Source organism: Oncorhynchus mykiss, chromosome 9 (assembly GCF_013265735.2).
Source record: "Oncorhynchus mykiss isolate Arlee chromosome 9, USDA_OmykA_1.1, whole genome shotgun sequence".
Lineage (NCBI taxonomy): Eukaryota > Metazoa > Chordata > Actinopteri > Salmoniformes > Salmonidae > Oncorhynchus > Oncorhynchus mykiss.
The window spans coordinates 12564480-12583525 of NC_048573.1; the positions used below are offsets into that span (position 1 = coordinate 12564480).

General features: G+C 42.5%; 1 protein-coding gene across 2 annotated transcripts; it reads right to left on the minus strand.

The window, feature by feature from the left end:
* Positions 1 to 1902: 1902 nt before the first annotated feature.
* On the minus strand, positions 1903 to 19022 carry LOC110531482 (SH3 domain and tetratricopeptide repeat-containing protein 1). Of its 2 annotated transcripts, none has more exons than XM_021614687.2 (20): positions 18638 to 19022; positions 17035 to 17085; positions 15199 to 15329; positions 14450 to 14555; positions 9805 to 9948; positions 9333 to 9531; positions 9132 to 9208; positions 8799 to 8994; positions 8084 to 8214; positions 7885 to 7926; positions 6345 to 7730; positions 5976 to 6145; positions 5553 to 5621; positions 5195 to 5318; positions 4518 to 4698; positions 4275 to 4425; positions 4070 to 4192; positions 3823 to 3973; positions 3356 to 3552; positions 1903 to 3039 (listed from the first exon to the last, which is right to left on the minus strand). In XM_021614687.2, exons 1-20 carry the CDS (start codon positions 18792 to 18794, stop codon positions 2707 to 2709), a joined length of 4119 nt encoding a protein of 1372 aa, XP_021470362.2. In that variant the 5' UTR covers positions 18795 to 19022; the 3' UTR covers positions 1903 to 2706. The 2 variants fall into 2 exon arrangements, with proteins under 2 accessions (XP_021470362.2, XP_021470361.2); XM_021614686.2 differs by having other exon boundaries at positions 7879 to 7926.
* Between the last annotated feature and the right edge of the window lie 24 nt (positions 19023 to 19046).

Here is a 19046-nt window from a genome sequence, read left to right on the forward strand (position 1 = left end):
TTGGTTGCCAGGAATATGGGACCAAATACTACAGTTTTGATTACTTTATTCAAAAACTGTGGTCTGATGAGTCAACATTTTAACTGAATGCAAAGTGCTATGGAGAACCAGGCACAGCTCATTACCCATCTAACACCATCCCTACAGTGAAACATGGAGGTGGCAGCATCATGCTATGGGGATACTTTTCAGCGGCAGGGACTGGGAGAATGGTAAGGACAGAGAGAACAATGAATGGCAAATACATGCAAATCCATGATGAGAACCTGCTTCAGAGTGCAAACAACCTTAGACTGGGGCCAAGATTTACGTTCCAACAGGACAATGACCCCAAGCATGCAGCCAAAGCAATGCAGGAATGGCTTCAGAACAAGAATGTGAAAGTCCTTGAGTGGCCCAGCCAAAGCCCAGGCTTGAATCCCATTGAACATCTGTGGAAAGACTTGAAGATTGCTGTTCACCACTGCTCCACGTTTGAGGAAATCTGAAGGGGAGAATGGGAGAACATCCCCTAATTCAGATTAGCAAAATTGATACAGCCATACCCAACACGACTCAAAGCTGTAAACACAGCCAAAGGTGCTTCTACAAAGTATTGACTCAGGGGTGTGAATATTTATGTAAATGAGATCTCATTTTCAATTAATTTGCAAACATTTCTAGAAACATGTTTTCGCTGTCATTATGGGGTATTGCGTGAGGGTGAGAAAAGGGTGAGAAAAGTCAAGGGGTATGAATACATTCTGAGGGCACTGTAGCTACCTTAAGATTAATGTAGTAACTGCAACTCGCTGTGGATAAGAACTTCTGCTAAAACGTAAATGTTGGTAGGATAACTAGACGTTATAACTAGGACCCAGAGCTTTTCCCTTGTCAAGGGGCCCCACGGTGGCCCCAGTCAGTGGCAATTTTAGCATGTATATCTTGGTGGGGCAAATCCCCCAAATTCTTTGGGGATGCATGCCAGCAAAGACACAACACAATACATGAATTGCAGTTAATTCAGCCTCATTTATTGCCTTTAAAAAAACATAGCTGATATGGCCGACTTCCTTAAACAAACGTGATTTCTACTGACAATTGAGATGTACAAACTAAACCATAAGGTTTAGCGGATAAGAGGCCATCCATCATTTCGATTAAGACCTTAACTGAACGAGCGATGACAGACGTAGTCAATATAACTATTTGTTCAGCACTTTTGAAATGTAGAGTGACAGAATTCAGAACAAGGGCCGTTCTTACAGTATTCTCCCTGTACACCAAGTCAGAATTTTAGGATAAAGGGGGCATATAAGCAAACAATGAAAACACTTACAATATTCAATGATTACATTTCTCTAAAACAGGTTATAGGCTACATGTGCACCACCTAGTCAGAACAGTATGTGAAATTAAGAGGGGGAAATAGACTAAATTATTAGAGTGAAGCACATGGGCTACTAACAGCTTACTACACAACATACAATATAATCATTTATATTATAACCATCATATCGAAGTAAACTTGGAGTCACGAGATTATATGGTGTGTGGTCCTCCAACTATGACTCAGGAAACCATGCAGTTTATTAGGCTACAGATGAAATAAGTTATGAACTTAACAGGGTGGGGAAAGTGGAAGGTGATGAGCTTGATGCTCCTTTCCAATAAATATCAAGGGTCTTATTCTGGTGACTTGATGATCGACATTTGACAACTAAAAATATTCTCTCTCTTATCCATAATAATCTCATGATGTAGACTACCAGCACAGCATACCTGTACTGGATCTGCCACCTGTTGGCTAGAGTGCACATGCCCAGACCAGAGGAGGCACATTTTCTATTCAACTCAACAGTTTCTGTGACAAAACTATCAGTAGAGTAAAAAAAACAAAAATGCCATGGAAACACATTGACTCTTTCAATTTTTATTCATTACATGAAAACCTAAGCGAAAAAGTACATTTTGTGTGCACTACGTCATCACGCATTGATTTGTTATCTACAACAAGTCCGTTGGGTGGAAACACCACTGATGGGAAAATGTGCATATTTTCATTATGCGGATTGTTGAATATTCGCATGAAAATCTTTGAGCCGATTGGATGGAAAACTAGCTAATCATACATAAAAAGGCATTGACGGCTTATCAGAGTGCTGACTTAGGATCAGTTTTGCCTTTTGGATCAGAATAAATACGACTGTATGGACAGATCCTAGATCAGCACTCCTACCATGAGACACTGTGGATATGGGCCCAGCCGCGCAGTCCAAGTGGTCTTCACTCTCACAGAGCAATTCACTCCACACTCCACTGTAACCTGCAACAGCTGGACCTTCTCCATTATCTTCTCTGACTTTTTATTTCATGATTCATTACTTTCACCATGACTTTACTCATTTCAGGTCATCAACTGAAGACAATTATAGATATTCAGTCATTGCTGTATGATTCTATTCTAAGTGATATTGTTCAGTAAGGCACAGAACACTGATTGGCAAAATCACATTAACACATCTCAGCAGTTCAAAAATTACATATTTAAACCGAACGAAGGCCTACAACGCCCACTTGGCACAATATCCTCCAACACCCATAAACTCTCTAGCCTGAGTGCCAGTCTGTTTGTGCTATCATAGCAACTCCTTGTAACTCATTGTCATGTTTTGCTTGACAATGAGCATTGGAGTTGGTAAGAGCACAAACAGATCTGGGTCCAGGCTATAACCTCTCCCCTCTTCTCACTAACTTCAAACCAAGATGGCCGTTTGGCGGTGACTTATTTCTTGGTTCCTGGATGTTCACCCTGTTCGTCTTGTACTGTGACATACTGCTGAAGATCTGGTCTGGCGAGAGGTTGATGCGTCGTACATTGAGGTCGGAGGCGAACGCTCGTGCTTTCTGGTAGAAGAAGAGGGACAGTTCCCGATCGACCAGGAAGTTGTGGTAGATGGTAGCCAATCGGGTGCAGAGCTGGAGCTGGGACTTCTTGTTGCCGATGTCCATGGCTGCAGCAAGTGCTAGGTGGTAGTACCCTGCGGCGTCATACGGGTCCTAAGGGTCAAAGGTGAAAAGTTAGGGGTTAGAGGTAAGGTTGGTTCGGGTCAGTGGAGGAATCGTTGAAGCCGTTTTGGTTTGGTCCATGTAAATCAAGCGTTATATAGCCACAATGAAATGGAAATTCATGCATATGTTTTCTGCATGTTTTCGAGGGTTGGCACCAACTCCATCTTGACACGGAATTCAGTGCAATTCAAAGTTTAACTTTTGGGATCAAATTTCAATTTCTTATAGATATGTATTTAAAACCTGAAAATACAACAAACTGCCCAGTCATGAATTCCATTGATTTATTGATTGATTTGATTACCTTCAGGTCATAGAATATAATGTCCCCCAGCGTCCGATACACCCTGACATAGTACAGGGTTTCCTCATCAAACTCCAGGGGCGTGGGGCAGAGTGAGAGGGCCTTCAGGTAATAGTGTTCAGCCAGCTCAAACTGACCCAGACAGTGGTACAGAGTAGCCAGACGGTGGAACGCCACACGCTCGTTCAGACGGTTTCCTATATGAAGTACAACCGTGGTTTCATTAGTTAGTATTTCTTCACAGAAAGAGCTATAGCCAGGCTGCACTTGTTTTTACTTCCTGGATTCTGCTGATGGCGGCTTTTTGTTGTTGTTGTAATAACAACTGTGATGTGGTTGTTTTTTCCTGCCAAACCTTACTGGAATGCACTGACTGTAATTCACTCTGGATAAGAGCATCTGCGATATGTAAATACATATTTCTATTGGAAAATAAAAGCAAGGACTGTCTCTGTTGTGTGTCCTACCCAGTTTAACACTGATGTCCAGGGCGGTCTGGGCGTACTCAACAGCCTCTCCATACAGCTTCATCTGCAGCAGCAGCTCCACCAGCTTGTTAGAAAGTCTCAGTCTGACCTCTGTACTGCTGGTTTTCACTGCGATGGGCAGGGCACGGTCCTAACACACACACACACACACACGAGGTGGGTCACACACATACATACACCACCTCTGTCCTACCCCATAGAAGCAGTGTGTGCGTCTGTGTCGTACCCCATAGAAGCAGACAGCCTTCTCTCTCTCCGTTGAGCTGTTGAAGAAGACGTCCCCTGCTGCCTCCAGCAGCTGTAGGATGAAGTGTGTGTCTCCTGTACTCACCCCCACATCTTGGGCCACCTGGGAGGAAATACAAGAGGTAACATGTCAATGTAACTCTGAGTGACTGCTGTCTGCACTGTGCTATAGAATAGGTTCTGACCTGTAAATAAAGGTCCACCAGTTCAGTCTGGCCCAGCAGGTGGTATATCTTCCCAGCCTGTAACCAGGCGTAAGCCTCCTTCTCCCTCCGGCCCAGGTCTATGAAGATACCCAGGCTACGCTTGGTGTAGTCCAGAGCAGACCGCCTAGCCCTGGACACAGAGATGGAAAGCATGGGAAATGTTATCATTTGCTGCCAAATAGATAGATAGAGAGAGAGGGACGGACGGATGGACGGACGGACCTCTCTGTCCCCAGACTAAGGTATAGCTGGCTGATGGTCTCCAACACCTCTCCCTCCTGTCTCCTGTCTCCCCGGGTCACCAGCAGGGCCAGCTGATGTTCGTTGTAGATTATGCACTGGGCCTCATCCGGACACACTGCTCTGTAAAGGTGGCACAAGCGTCGCGTCACGCTCAACTGACCTGGGAGAGGGGAATAGAGCACGGAGAGTCGGATTAACAGCATCTTTCTGTTAGCCTACTGAGCTAAAGCCTCAACATTAGCAAGAGGAGTAACACATATTTGGGGCAGAAGTGATGAATCGGGTATACTGCAAATGAAATTCATGCCATATGTTCAGTATATAGTAACTTAATATTTAAACATTCAAATCTTAAATAAATACATTATAGAACTGTAGAATGCATAACCAATGTCATTTTAGCAGGGAAATATTCACGTATCAAAGATTCTGCATCTCGGTTTCTCCAACAAAAACTAACCACAGGCTTGAGAGTATTTCCTTTCCTTGGATCCAATACCAACGTTCTCAGAGGCTCCCCATACCTCCTAATGTTGATTCAGCTGATGGCTAGTGGCGAGAATAGTGTTTGAACCTGTATGTGAGCCATGTGTTCTGTAGCATTGTGGTGACAATAGGAAATGATGGTTTCAACCAAAAATAACAAATGAACGTACTGTCTGAGTGGTTTGACTTGATAGCCATGAGTAGAGCCCATTCATAGTAGATCTTTCCTCTGTCCAGGTGTCTCTGGTTCACACAGTACTGTCCCAGCTCCAACAGCACGGTGGTAAAGTTCACCTTGAATAACAAAAAGGTAACGACTAATGACAAACGTTATAATGTATGTTATATGGCTGTTATAAAGGCTTTATGAAAGCATTCATAATGACACCTGCAGTAAATTGTAACGATAACAAATATTACATTGAACTAAATAAATAAATAAAATAGTAAATTTTTTGACATGAAAAATAAATCAAATAAAGTTCTCCTAATAGGGATGTGTAAAAATAAAAAATGAATAAAATGAACCTCATGTTCTTGTCCCTCCAGCACTGACAACATCTCAACAGCTTCTGTTAGATGCTGCTCCGCTAACCTCTGAGGATGAAGAGACAGGACTGCTAATCTATCTGGAATCCTAATTAAAGTAGCAACATTTCACCAACTTTCCCCAAAATTAACTGATTTTCCGGGAAATCCCTGTTGGAATATTCACGGATTCTTTCCAAACAGGATTTCTGGAAAACCTGGGAATTTTGTAATCATAATTCATATATCAAATCAAATGTTATTTGTCACATGCGCCAAATACAACAGGTGTAGACGAAACCATGAAATGCTTACTTACGAGCCCATTCCAAACAATGCAGAGTTAAAAAGTTTTACAAATTGTCTAAATAAAAGAAGGAAATAGTAACACTATAAAATAACAATATATTTCTGATTGTATACCTTAGCCCCAGCCTTCAGACACAATAACCCCAGGTTAGCTTCTGCTACTGCCCAGTTAGCCCTGTCCTCAAACTCCTCACACACATCAATGGCCGTCTGGTAGCTCTCTGCTGCCCTCCTCAGGTCCCCCATGCTTCGCAAGGCTACACCCCTCATGTTGTGGACCAGTCCTTGAGATGAGATTGTACTTCATTAATCTCTAAGGGCAAATTAGTTTGTCATACTTACAGCAGTAGTAAATAAACGATACAAATACTCACATATTTTTACAATAACACAAACAAGCATTACAAGATATCTACAAAAAAAAGACATATGTAGAGGTAAGTTCAACAGTATAGTATGTGCAAAATAACAACTTAAGTGTACCTTCCTGTGGGGTAGTGCAATGTTCTGGCATGGAGGCCAGCACTGAGTCGAGGACGTCTAGAGAAACCTCTGGTTGGCTGTTACAGATGTGGAGCCATGCTAGCCACACAAGGGCGATGTTTCGTTCAGGAATGCTAGAGGTGCCCGATGATGATGACGGCACACAATGATGGTCTATGAGAGTGTGCATGGAGCGTACGGCGTGACCTAGCATCCCATGTTCCTGAAACAGCTGGGATAGGCAGAGTGTTAGAGCCTGGCTTAGAGTGTGGTCACCAGTGCCACCGACTCCATCTAATTGCCCAGTGAAGGAGAGCGACCGGCTGAGATATGGAGCCACTTGAGCCGGAATGGCGACGTCCTGCTTCCGGATCCCATAGAGTCTGTCTGTGTTCTCCAGAACCAGCCCCATTCCATTCAGACAATCGGCTAGCCTAGCAGACGGATGCATCGTGGCTCTCCTGGCCGAGCTGACACAGAGGTGAGGGAGGGAGAGCTGGCTGTACAGCCCCGCCAGGCTGAGGTAGCCATGGCTGGGCACGACGCTCCGGACACCAGGGGGCTCCGTCAAGAGAACCAGAAGCCTCTCCAGGAACGGAATGGTGTCCGCCGCCTCACCTCGCCTCCAGTAGAGCTTGGCCAAAAGGAAGCATGCTCTGGCTTCTGCCATCTTATTGTGACTAAGCACCGCCTTCTTCAGGATAAATTTCAGAACTTCTGAGTCTTTCTCCACTGTCGAGACGCAGTAAGGGATGCCCATTAGCAGCGCAGCGATCCGCTCCGACAGAGCCAAGTATTTCTCTGTATTTTTCTGCATGAGATAGATCACCGCTAGGTTAGCGTAGATGCTAGCTAGCATTAGCATGTCCGTGAAGATGTCTCGAGGGACGCTAAGGGCCTCCTCGAAGTAGACGCGAGCCTGGGAAAATTTTGATCGTCCTGCGCAGAGTTTCCCCAAAAGGAAACAGAGGCGGCTCTGGGACCAATGGAGACGTTTCTTCCTGGCAGTTTCCCTGGCAACACCTAGATACGCCACTAATTTGTCAACGTCGTCCGAGTGGCCAGTGAAAGTGGCGAGGAGCTGTTCCGGAGTTTGGCCATAGAGGTCGCCAAACTCTGGCTTGTAGTTGCTGCCACCCAGGAAGGATAGAAGAGGAAGGAATTTCTCCTGGTTGGTGGTGGTGCCTTCCTCAACTGGTTGGATTGTGAAGTGAGGCCCGCTTGGTAATGTAGTCTTAGAGGTCTCACTCTGGTCCTCCAGAGTTCCATTTGTTGTCACAGTTGCATGAGGCACCTTCGATTTCATCTTCCCTTTTAGCAGAATCTCTTCAATCTTCCTCCTCAGTTCTGCTTGTTGGTGAGCGTCCATGTTGCCTTGGGAACCATCTGCAAGACATTAGATGAAGATCCTTATTTATGATTTTGTTGATATGTGGGAAGAATCAGAAAAAGGGAATTATTTGAAAGTTTTCCAAGTTGAGAAAAAAAATACTCAAACCCAATAGTCCATAAGTACAAAGCAGACAATAAATACCCCTACTTTGAGTTGGTTCATTTGGAGAATCCGGTTGAGCAATCAGATCTGGAATGAAAGCAATAATTAATGAATCAATATCAAAACAGACCGTCTTTACACAGTAAGCAAGTCGAAGAGAGCAAAAAATAAAAACAAGCTGTACTTGCTGGCAGCTGTTCATCACCAAGAAAAGCCCCTGATCATTTCCCAATTTCTGTCTCACCAAGTTTGTAGACGTGTCCAACATCATTCTGGTTGATTTTTTTCAGCAAGGCGATTGTCTCCTCTTTAATCTGATCTTCTTTCAGGTTGAAAAACAACCTCTCTTCTTTCTCTAGGAAAATGTCAGACGCCCTAGAATGGAGTTAATAAAACTAAATGTCTACTAATTTCAGACAAGGTAGAATGATAACACCTTCTGAAAGGAACGTGAGGAGCTACGATGTGGGTTTGAACATATTCAACATGGCTCTGAAAGCATTGTCCACAGTGTGCCTTTGTACATTTACTGTAATACACCCATAGAGATAAACCAAGTGTGCTATTATTGAGTTGCGCCCCCCCCCCCTTTCCTTTCAGAACAGCCTAAATTCATCGGGGAACAGACTCTACAAGGTGTCGAAAGCATTCCACAGTGATGCTGGCCCATGTTGACTACAATGCTTCCCACAGTTGTGTCAAGTTGGCTGGATGTCCTTTGGGTGGTGGACCATTCTTGATACACATAGGAAACTGTTGAGTGTGGAAAACTACACTTGAGTAGCTGATACCATCGAGCTGCATAGTTGCTGGCACACCAATCACCATGTAATTGTTCTATTTAATTCTATGAATATATCACTACTGTATACATGATGACGCAGCTAATCTGATGCAGTTAACCAGTTAACCAGTTAACCAGGTAATCAATATATAACTCAGCAGAAGGACACACTTACTCACAAAGGCTATCGGCCGGTCCTACCAGTGTTGTCATCACCAATCCCACTTCTCCTGTCCTCTCCAGTCTGCCAGTGAACCACTCGAAGCACGACACCAACAGGCCCACAATGATGATGCGGTCGCCCTGCTCCAGGCTTAGCTCGTCTGGCCCACCGGCGTCATACTCAACAGTGGCCACGCAAGAGCCAGTGGCTAGCATGGGGAGAGAGAGGTGGACAGGAGAGATTCATTAGAATTCCTCCACATAACTCTAATTCTATGAGAAAAAGGAAAAGTGAAGCCCTTAGAATTAGGATTGTCAAGTGGAATTCAAACAAGGTTGTTCTTACCAAACTGGCAGGGGAAACCACATGCTGGCTTGCCACTGCCAACTAAGATGTTCTCCGCACATGATTTGAGGAACCATCTATAGGGCGGAAACAGGAACGAAATACGTGAATAAAAAGGTGAAACTTGGAAAATTAGCAGTATGCTTCTTCTGTATTGACTAAGAATGAAATAGCTAAGTATACACTAGGCAAAGTACTAACTGGTGGAAGGGGATGACGGGCTCCAGGGCTGGTTTGGGTTTGGTCCCCCGGGCTCCATCCCCCAGGGAGAGTACGGTCCACCCCGAGCCCAGGAACGGGGGCTCAAACAGGGCGATGTCCCCCTGCTCCAGGTAGAGGTCTCTACCAGAGGTGGAGCTGTCGAACATCTGGGTGGAGCTGCAGCTGGCGAACAAGGAACCTGACAGAGGGGGAGATTTGTCATACTTTATTTGTGGGTATAACTAAATAACTAATCATTTGTAGCATTGTAATTAAGAGTTTAACATGTATAACATCTCATAACAGCATAACATGGATACTCAATGTTCATGTGATCTGTATGTGCTGACTTATCAAATTAAGTGCTTCTGTATATTCTGAATACACTATTCTGAATATACCACAGTGAATGTGGGTACCAAAAGCTGTCGAAGTCAGATATTTTAAATCTGTGTGTCACTCGGCGAGTTACCCTCTTGCATGAGGATGCCTTTGTACATGAGGTTGAGAGTCTCCTCTTGGATAGAGATCTCTATGGCAAAGTACTCCTGGTCCAGAGAACTCAACCAGAAGTCCTGGTCCAACAGCAGGTTCTCCATGCACTGACCCAGAAAGCCTGGGGAACAGAGGTCAGATGTCAATATGTCAGAGGTCAGTCAGAAGTCCTGGTCTAGAAGTAGTTTATGTATTGATTTCAATCGGAGATATAAAATCAGTTACTTTGTTATTTCAGACCCGAACCTGTTTAGGCCCGGGTCGGGTATATCGGGTCCACCCGAACCCGTGAAGACCTCTACTTTGTTTGGTATTTATTAGGATCCCCATTAGCCGCTACAAAAGCATTAACTACTCTTCCTGGGGTCCACATGAAACATGATATAATACATAGTACAGAACATTATTAGTCAAGGACTGAAATACATACATTTAAAACGTGACATATAGCCTATGTCATGACTGTCCTGTGAGGATCCAAATAGGTCAGATCAGCTTTGCAATAAATAACTTCAACCAGACCCCCTCTCACCCGCAGAGGGGGAGGAGGGAACTGGTGGGGATTAACACCTCACACCCTGTTGTAAATCAAGGACAAAACATTCAGACATCCCTCTTTAAATTCCCTCAAGGAATGTACTTTGTTTTAATAAGAGTTTTCGCGCCAAAAGTCTAACACGTTCAAAAGCAACTACTAGAACAATATTTCTAATATAGAATGTGGGGATTTGTCAGAGGCGACCTAAAATAACACTAATGTCGGTTTGGTTGTTATTTTGTGATGTCATTAAAAATATTATAAAGGAAATACTGTAACTTGGAAAATATACATACGACATGTACAAAGTTTCCCTCCTCTGCGTTGTGCATGCTATATGAAAAAGTATTAGTGTTTTTGTTAAGAGAGGGATGTGATTTTAGAAACTAAGAGGAAATTGTTTCTATAACTGTGCACAGTAAATAGTCACCGCCCCCTTGATTGAGGTCAGAGAGTGTGTCAGCCTGACAGAACCGCCCCTTTTGAACAAACTGGATAAAATGATGGGTTAAGAATTTTAATGTAAATACATACATGATTGCTTACTCCACGCGGGTGGTTGCTGTGCCGCCACCCGCTTGGAGTAAAAAATCGAGTGAGAGTAGTTTCCAAATGTACCAACGTTATGTGTCTCGGTACCACTCCCTCTCTCGCCCTCTCCATGTCTTTTGTAACAAGTAGCCCTATTGTTGTCAGTCCACCAGGGACCTGTTTTTAATGTATTAAGTGTGTATGTTTATCTTGTGTTACCATTTAATTAGCTAGTAAATAAATAATTCAATCGATTTGTATAGTACTGAATCTTACCGAGTAAGGCTCGGGTTTTTGCAGATGCAAAGAGGTTAAGAGACTGTTCAGAATGAGACTGTTCAGAATGATGATATGATACAAGGTTATGATTAATAAGTTGACTGTTTATAGATGTGATAGGTAAAGACCTTTAGAGTTTAATTCGGGAGATGGTAACTCTTTAAATAACTGCTCTCGTGGTGCCCCAGATCCTAATGAGTTAATTGTTACATGATTCATTTGATCGGGTAACAACACAGTTGATTAGATATATAACAGTGTTCAGATTAATGTTAAAAGTCAAGTCACGACACCTACATATCAGTACATGCACACAACATCTAGGTCTAATACACAGTACAGTGCAAATTACAATACACTATAAAAATGTCTGTGTCTCGTCACAGTCCCTTTTGTGCTGTAAGGTGTTTTTGTATCTGTTTTTTTTTAAACTGGTTTAATTGCTAGCTTGAGTTACTTGGTGTGGCAGAGAGTTCCCTGTAGTCATGCCTCCATTTAATACTGTGCGTTTCCCAGCCTCTGTTCTGGACCTGGGGACTGTGAAGATACCTCTGGTTGCATGTTTTCTGTTGTGTGTGCCAACTGCTTGAACAGACAATTCGGTACCTTCAACACCTCACACAAAGAGCAATAGTGATGCAGTCAACTTTGAGCCAGGAGAGACTGACATGCATGTTACTGGCACTCGTTCTTTGCCACACATGACCACAAAGCTGGGTGCGACAAAACTAGGGCCTGTAGCTGGGTGCGACAAAACTAGGGCCTGTAGGACCTGTCTGGTCGACGGAGATGTCAAGAAGGCAGAGCAACGCCCTATCATGGACAGACCTCTTCCCATTTTAGCAACCATTAAGTCCATATCTTTTGACCATGATAGCTTGCTATTTAGGGTTAGACCCAGCAGTTTAGTCTCCTCAACTTGCTCAATAGCCACATTATTCAATAATAGATCCAGATGAGGTTTAGTGTTAAGCGAGTGATTTGTCCCAAAAACTATGCTTTTAGTTAGAGATATTTAGCACCAGCCTATTGCTAGTTACCCATTCTATAACTGACTGGAACTCTATGTTAAGTGTCTCAGTTATTTATTTTCATGCTACAGGCGACATGTATACTGTTGAGTCATCAGCGTACAGAGACACAGGCTTTATTCAAGGTTAGTGGAAGGTCATTTGTAAAAATAGAAAACAAAAATGGCCCTAGCCGGCTGCCCTGCGGTACACCACACTGAATTTGTAGAGGCTTCCATTAACGAAGAGAGAGAGAGGATTCCATTAATGAAAACCCTCTGTGTTCTATTATAATTGTAACTCTATCCATAATAAAGGCAGAGGATTCAAATCCACTGAAGTCCAACAAAACAACTCAATCTTTTTACTATCAATTTCTTTCAGCCAATCATCAGTCATTTGTGTCAGTGCCCTATATAAAGTGCCCTTCATTTTCTGTAAAATAACTTGAAAAAACTACTTTTTCCCAGAAGTTTGCTAAGCACTTGCAACAGGCTGATTGAACCATTTAAACACATATATATATTTGTTTAACTAGTCAGTTAAGAACAAATTCTTATTTACAATGACGTTCGGCTTTAGCCGGGGTTGGCTGACGCTGTGCACCACCCTATGGGACTCCCAATCATGTCTGGATTTGAACCAGTGACTGTAGTGAAGCCCCTTGCACTGAGATGCAGTGCCTTAGACCGCTGCGACACTCGGGAGGCCATTAAAGGGTGCTCTGCTATATTTCGGTAGAAATGACCTCAGACCCCTCCATGTCTGAGGGCAAACGGCATCTTCTAAGCTTAAATTGAAGATGGGCCAAACAGGAGTCACAATGTATTCTGCTACCAACCTAAACAATTGACCATCCAGGTTGTTGGCACCAGGTGATTTGTCCCGATAGCAACTATTTTTTTCACCTCTTCCACACCCACTTTGAGGAACTTGAAACTACAGTGCTTGTCTTTCATTATTTGGTCCATTATGCATGAATATGAAGACTCAGCATTTATTGTTTGCATGTCATACCTAAGTCTGCTAATCTTGTCAACAAAACAGTTATTCAAGTGGTTGGCAATATCAAAGGGTTTTGTTATGAACAAGCCATCTGCCTCAATGAAAGATGGAGCCGAGTTTGCGTTCTTGCCTACAATTGTATTTAAAGTACTCCAGCACTTTTAACTTTCATTCATCTTTCTTCCATAGTATAGTTTATTCTCCTTTTTGTTTAGTTGAGTTACGTGACTTGTCAATTTACTGTATGTTTGCCAGTCTGCTGTGTTGTCAGATTTATTTGCTATTACCTTTGCCTCATCCCTCTCTGCCATACAGTTTTTCAATTCATAAGTTTTCTAGAGAGCATTTGGATGATCCAGAAGAAGATTGGAAGAATGTCATATGGTCAGATGAAACCAAAATATAACTTTTTGGTAAAAACTCAACTCGTCGTGTTTGGAGGACAAAGAATGCTGAGTTGCATCCAAAGAACACCATACCTACTGTGAAGCATGGAGATGCAAACTTCATGCTTTGGGGCTGTTTTTCTGCAAATGGACCAGGACGACTGATCCGTGTAAAGGAAAGAATGAATGGGGCCATGTATCGTGAGATTTTGAGTAAAAACCTCCTTCCATCAGCAAGGGCATTGAAGATGAAACGTGGCTGGGTCTTTCAGCATGTCAATGCAATACACACCGCCCGAGCAATGAAGGAGTGGCTTCGTAAGAAGCATTTCAAGGTCCTGGAGTGGCCTAGCCAGTCTCCAGATCTCAACCCCATAGAAAATCTTTGGAGGGAGTTGAAAGTCCGTGTTGCCCAGCAACAGCCCCAAAACATCACTGCTCTAGAGGAGATCTGTATGGAGGAATGGGCCAAAATACCAGCAACAGTGTGTGAAAACCTTGTGAAGACTTACAGAAAACATTTGACCTCTGTCATTGCCAACAAAGGGTATATAACAAAGTATTGAGATAAACTTTTGTTATTGACCAAATACTTATTTTCCACCATCATTTGCAAATAAATTCATTAAAAATCCTACAATGTGATTTCTGGATTTTTTCCTTCTCATTTTGTCTGTCATATGATGAAAATTACAGGCCTCTCTCATCTTTTTAAGTGGGAGAACTTGCACAATTGGTGGCTGACTAAATACTTTTTTGCCCCACTGTATTCTATAACCATGTATGTTAAGTTAGGATTCAGAACTTGTGTATCATTCATGTAAATAAAAACCCCATACTATATCTAGTACTTCTTATACTAGACGACATTACCCATTGTGTAATACGTGGTGAACCTCCATATCTCTTCAAATGTTTTGAATGTGACAAATATGGCGTTTTCTTCACAGTTGATGGAAACAAGCCGAGCTGATAGTTCCTAAAAGCACAGGAGAGGAGAACAGAGAAGAGTTCTAAATGTACATGATTTCTCACAAACTACTGTATAAAGCAATGTAATATGTTAATAAAGTACTAACTCAATAAGAACAAATACAACCTGATAACACAAACACTTCAAATGCAAAACTGGTGATATGACCATACACAATGCATTCATTATATTCACTATAACTTTTCACACTTGCGATAATTCCACAAAAGCTGTGACAAAGCATTGACAAAATGGGGTGTGACTGTGCTGAGTACAGTATCATAGCAAATGCATTTTTAGCAGCATATATAGATTACAGGAGTAGATATAGATTACAGCTGTCAATAAGGATTACATGAAAATTACATAGGTTAACATTTATTGTCCTGAATCTTTCCCTGGAGGCAGAACTGAGCGATTTCCACTAAATGGGCCAACTGCAAAGTCAAAATTGTCTATATCGTAGTTCATGAAAACAAAAATGATATTTTGTGTCTTCATTTAAGGTTAATATCAGGTTTTATGACTTTGTGGCTGTGCTAGCTACTGACCACTCTGCAGCGATGCCTCCAGGTCAAGATTTCTGAAAATAAATGCCAACCTGTGACAAGACTAACCTGGATACATAAAGGTTAATAGAGTGTTATACCATGAAGAGAGCGTTGACCTCTATGCTGTCGGCCTCCAGGAGGCGGAGTTTCCCCCTCAGCACTTCCTGTGACCCCTCGTCTGCAGGAAGCTTGTCCGGCCCCTCCACCATGGCCAACAGCATGGGCAGCGCTGGAAACACGCAAGGACACGGTAAAAATCACCATTACAGTCTATGACAAGCTGAGTATGGGCAATCCTTCTCTAGTTAATGTTTTGTGGGAGAGAAGAGGTGACAGAGATACTCTGGTGACTTTGTAATAAACAATAATGCTATTTCTCAAAACACCACGTAGAAGTAATTCACTTCAGTCAGCAGTTCAAAAGTGTTGTTTGAGGTTTGTCATAGTTAAAAGACCAAAAACGACTCCGAACAACAATGTCAATATCCTGACAGGTACAGTACTAATACTGTATCCTCAACTTTACTTCCTGTTTCTTTATTAACCAACGGCCATTTTGGACACAATCATCTCACCACTTACAGAAAAACCACATGATTTCACATGTGAAATTGAATGTGAAATCATGTGTTTTTGGAACACTTGATCACGTTTTCACGTGTGTAGTTCCATGTTATCATATGTTGCTTTACATGTCTCGTGTTATCATAGTAACATCACATACGATCACGTGATCACATGAAAACATGTGTTTTTGGAACACTTAATATGTGTCCACATGACATTCATGTTGTTTTTCAGTAAGGGACTGGTCTGGTGACCCTGTGATTGACAGTGAATGACCCACAGAGATTAATCAATGACTTCAAAGTGGCTTTCTCAGGCTCTCTCAGGTCCAAGGTACAAGAATCATAGTTCAAATTCACTGTCAAATACATGATTTTTCCATAATGAGAAGTGAATTTCCAGCCTGGTCCCAGATCTGTTTGTGCTGTCTTGCCATCTCCTATGGTCACTGTCACACCAAATGTAACAATAACCATAGGAGTTAGCAAGACAGCACAAACCGATCTGGGACCAGGCTAGTGAATTCTAGTTTAATAGCATACAGGCTACTGCTTTGGTGAGACAAGAGAAGAAAGAGTGCAGAACACACAATAACTGCAGTAAGTTGTTTATTGGTACACTAAAAACCACAGTAGAAATATACAAAATATAAAAACTGCTTCCTACTGAACGAACATGAACCTCTTAACTCATAACTTATATGATTGTAATATGTCACCTCGCCTTTTTAATGGTTGACTTTGAGTCTGCAGTCATAGCGTGGGTCAAACCACTACAGCAGTGCTCAGTGTGTTGCGCTCAACCTAGCCTGGTCCCAGATCTGTCTCCATTGCCGTCATTATTGAGTGACAGGGAGTTGGCATGATAGCACAAATAGGCTGGCACTCAGGCTACTCTCTACCCCTATGTTGATACTGGAAGCATGAGGCTGTATGAAATAGCCTGATGGTTCATAGCAGAATGAGTCATTCAAAACCCACAGTTGAATCTTAGAGCTCATAATGGCAAGAGAGAGAGTTAAACCCATAAACCATAACTTTACTCCAACTACCACAGCCAAACCCCAAACTCTCCCCCCTTCTTTTGGAAATACTGTGGTTGGAACCTGCATGAAATTCCATTCTGTTAAATTCTGAGTTTCCACAATGAGAATGAAGTGTCTGATATACATACATTGGTCGATTGAAAATGGAAATCCCCCTTTCACTGAAAGGTGTCATATTTCTGGGTCTGTATTAATACAGTGTCTCAGGGTATGATCTAGGATCAGTTTAGCCTTGTAGATCATAATGAATAAGATTACATGGACCAGTGGGAATTGATTGTAGATCAGCCCTGTAAAGTAGATCCAGTTATTAGTTAGTCACCTGTTGGGAAGCCGTCTTCGGATGTGCCTGCTCCTCTGGAGCTGGAGCGCTCTGCAATATACAGACATGTTCATTTAATACTGAACACAGTATGTATGCTACTTTGATCGATTGTAAGAAGTAGGTAAACAAAATAACCTACAAATTAAAAGGTGACATGCCCAAAGGTCCTTTATGGGCCTTTTGGCTAGCGGTTGAAATGTCCTTTATGTGTTTATTATGACAAGAGCAGGAAAACATATGATCCCTAGTCCTCTACCCATGTTTCCTGTGTGTGCTATCGCTTTCTCACACACACACACACACACACACACACACACACACACACACACACACACACACAGAGAGAGAGGGAGACAGGAGGAAATCTGTCAAGTTCTGATTTCATAACAGTGTCCCCAACTAAACAAGAAGGAAGAATTGAGAGAAAGGGGGCAGGGTCACAAAACAGACCACCATAGATAGAACTGAAACAACAATCAAGTTGTCAAATAACCCTCTTTTAAACTGAGCTTGTATGACTAGCACAGACAGTGTCACCAGCAAAGCACCCCCACACAATAACACCTCCTCCATGCTTTACCGTGGGACATACACATGCAGAAATAATCCGTTCACCCGACACCGCATCTCACAAAGCCACGGCGGTTGGAACCCAAAATCTCTCATCAGACCAAAGGACAGATATCCACCGGTCTAATGTCCACTGGTCGTGTTTCTTGGCCCAAGCAAGACTTCTTATTATTGGTGTCCTTTAGTAGTGGTTTATTTGCAGCAATTCAACCATGAAGGCCTAATTCTCCTATGAACAGTTGATGTTGAGATGTGTATGTTACTTGAACTCTGTGAAGCATTTATTTGGGCTACAATTTCTGGGGCTAGTAACTCTAATGAACTTATCCTCTGCAGCAGAGGTACGTCTGGGTCTTCCTTTCCTGTGTCGTTCCTCATGAGAGCCAGTTTCATCATAGTGCTTGATGGTTTTTGCGACTGCACTTGAAGAAACTTTCAAAGTTCTTGAATTTGTCCGGATTGACTGACCTTCATGTCTTAAAGTAATGATGGACTGTCGTTTCTCTTTGCTTATTTGAGCTGTTCTTGACATAATATGGACTTAACCCTTATGGTAAAATGCCATCTTCTGTGCACCCCCCACCTTGTCACATCACAACTGATTGGGTCAAACGCATTAAGAAGGAAAGAAATTCCACAAAATAACTTAAGGTTGGCGGCACACCTGTTAATTGAAATGCATTCCAGGTGACTACCTCATGAAGCTGGTTGAGAGAATGCCAAGAGTGTGCAAAGCTGTCATCAAAGCCAAGAGTGGCTATTTGAAGATTCTCAAATATAAAATATATTTTGATTTGTTTAACACTTTTTTGGTTACAACATGATTCCATATGTGTTATTTCACCGTTTTGATGTCTTCACTATTATTCTACAATGTAGAAAATTGTAAAAATAAAGAAAAACCCTTGAATGAGGTGTTCTGAGACTTGACTGGTAGTCCTAAAAACAATATCACGGTATGCTACTACTGCAGAGGCAGATTGTGGATCTGTGTGTCATTTTAATGTCACTTTATGGATCAATGACTCACCCATTTTTCTACTTCTGGTCCCCTTTTTTACCGGATCATGGTTGTGGTCTTCTGCTGAGAGCTCTCTCCGGTAATGGCGAGTGCTAGTGTCCATACGGTTAACCACCGCCACGGGTTCCACCTCTGGTTCCGCGGTTGACATAATTAACTTGTTCATGTTGTAGCCCTACTTTAAACTCCCCGAGCGAAGCTGGATATCATGAGCATCTGCACCCTCCTCGCGCCGTGCGCACACTATCCATGGAGTACGTCACAAACGTTTACTATCACTGTCGAAGAGGGCGTGAGACGTTAAAACCGCTGACTTAGAGATGCCTTGTCGTAGAAGAATATCAATATTGTGTTGTCACTTAATGGTCCATAGAAGCGTTACTTATTCCAAAGTCAGATCTTTGGTGAAAAATCGGTG

What these genes read in the sequence shown, in the direction of transcription:
- LOC110531482 (XM_021614686.2), bottom strand. Translation starts at nt 18,794, where the DNA reads ATGAACAAGTTAATTATGTCAACCGCGGAACCAGAGGTGGAACCCGTG. An exon ending in TGGTGGACCTTTATTTACAG is followed by an intron (nt 4,193 to 4,274) that starts GTCAGAACCTAT and finishes ATTTCCTCCCAG; the next exon opens with GTGGCCCAAGATGTGGGGGT. An exon ending in TTATATTCTATGACCTGAAG is followed by an intron (nt 3,040 to 3,355) that starts GTAATCAAATCA and finishes TTTGACCCTTAG; the next exon opens with GACCCGTATGACGCCGCAGG.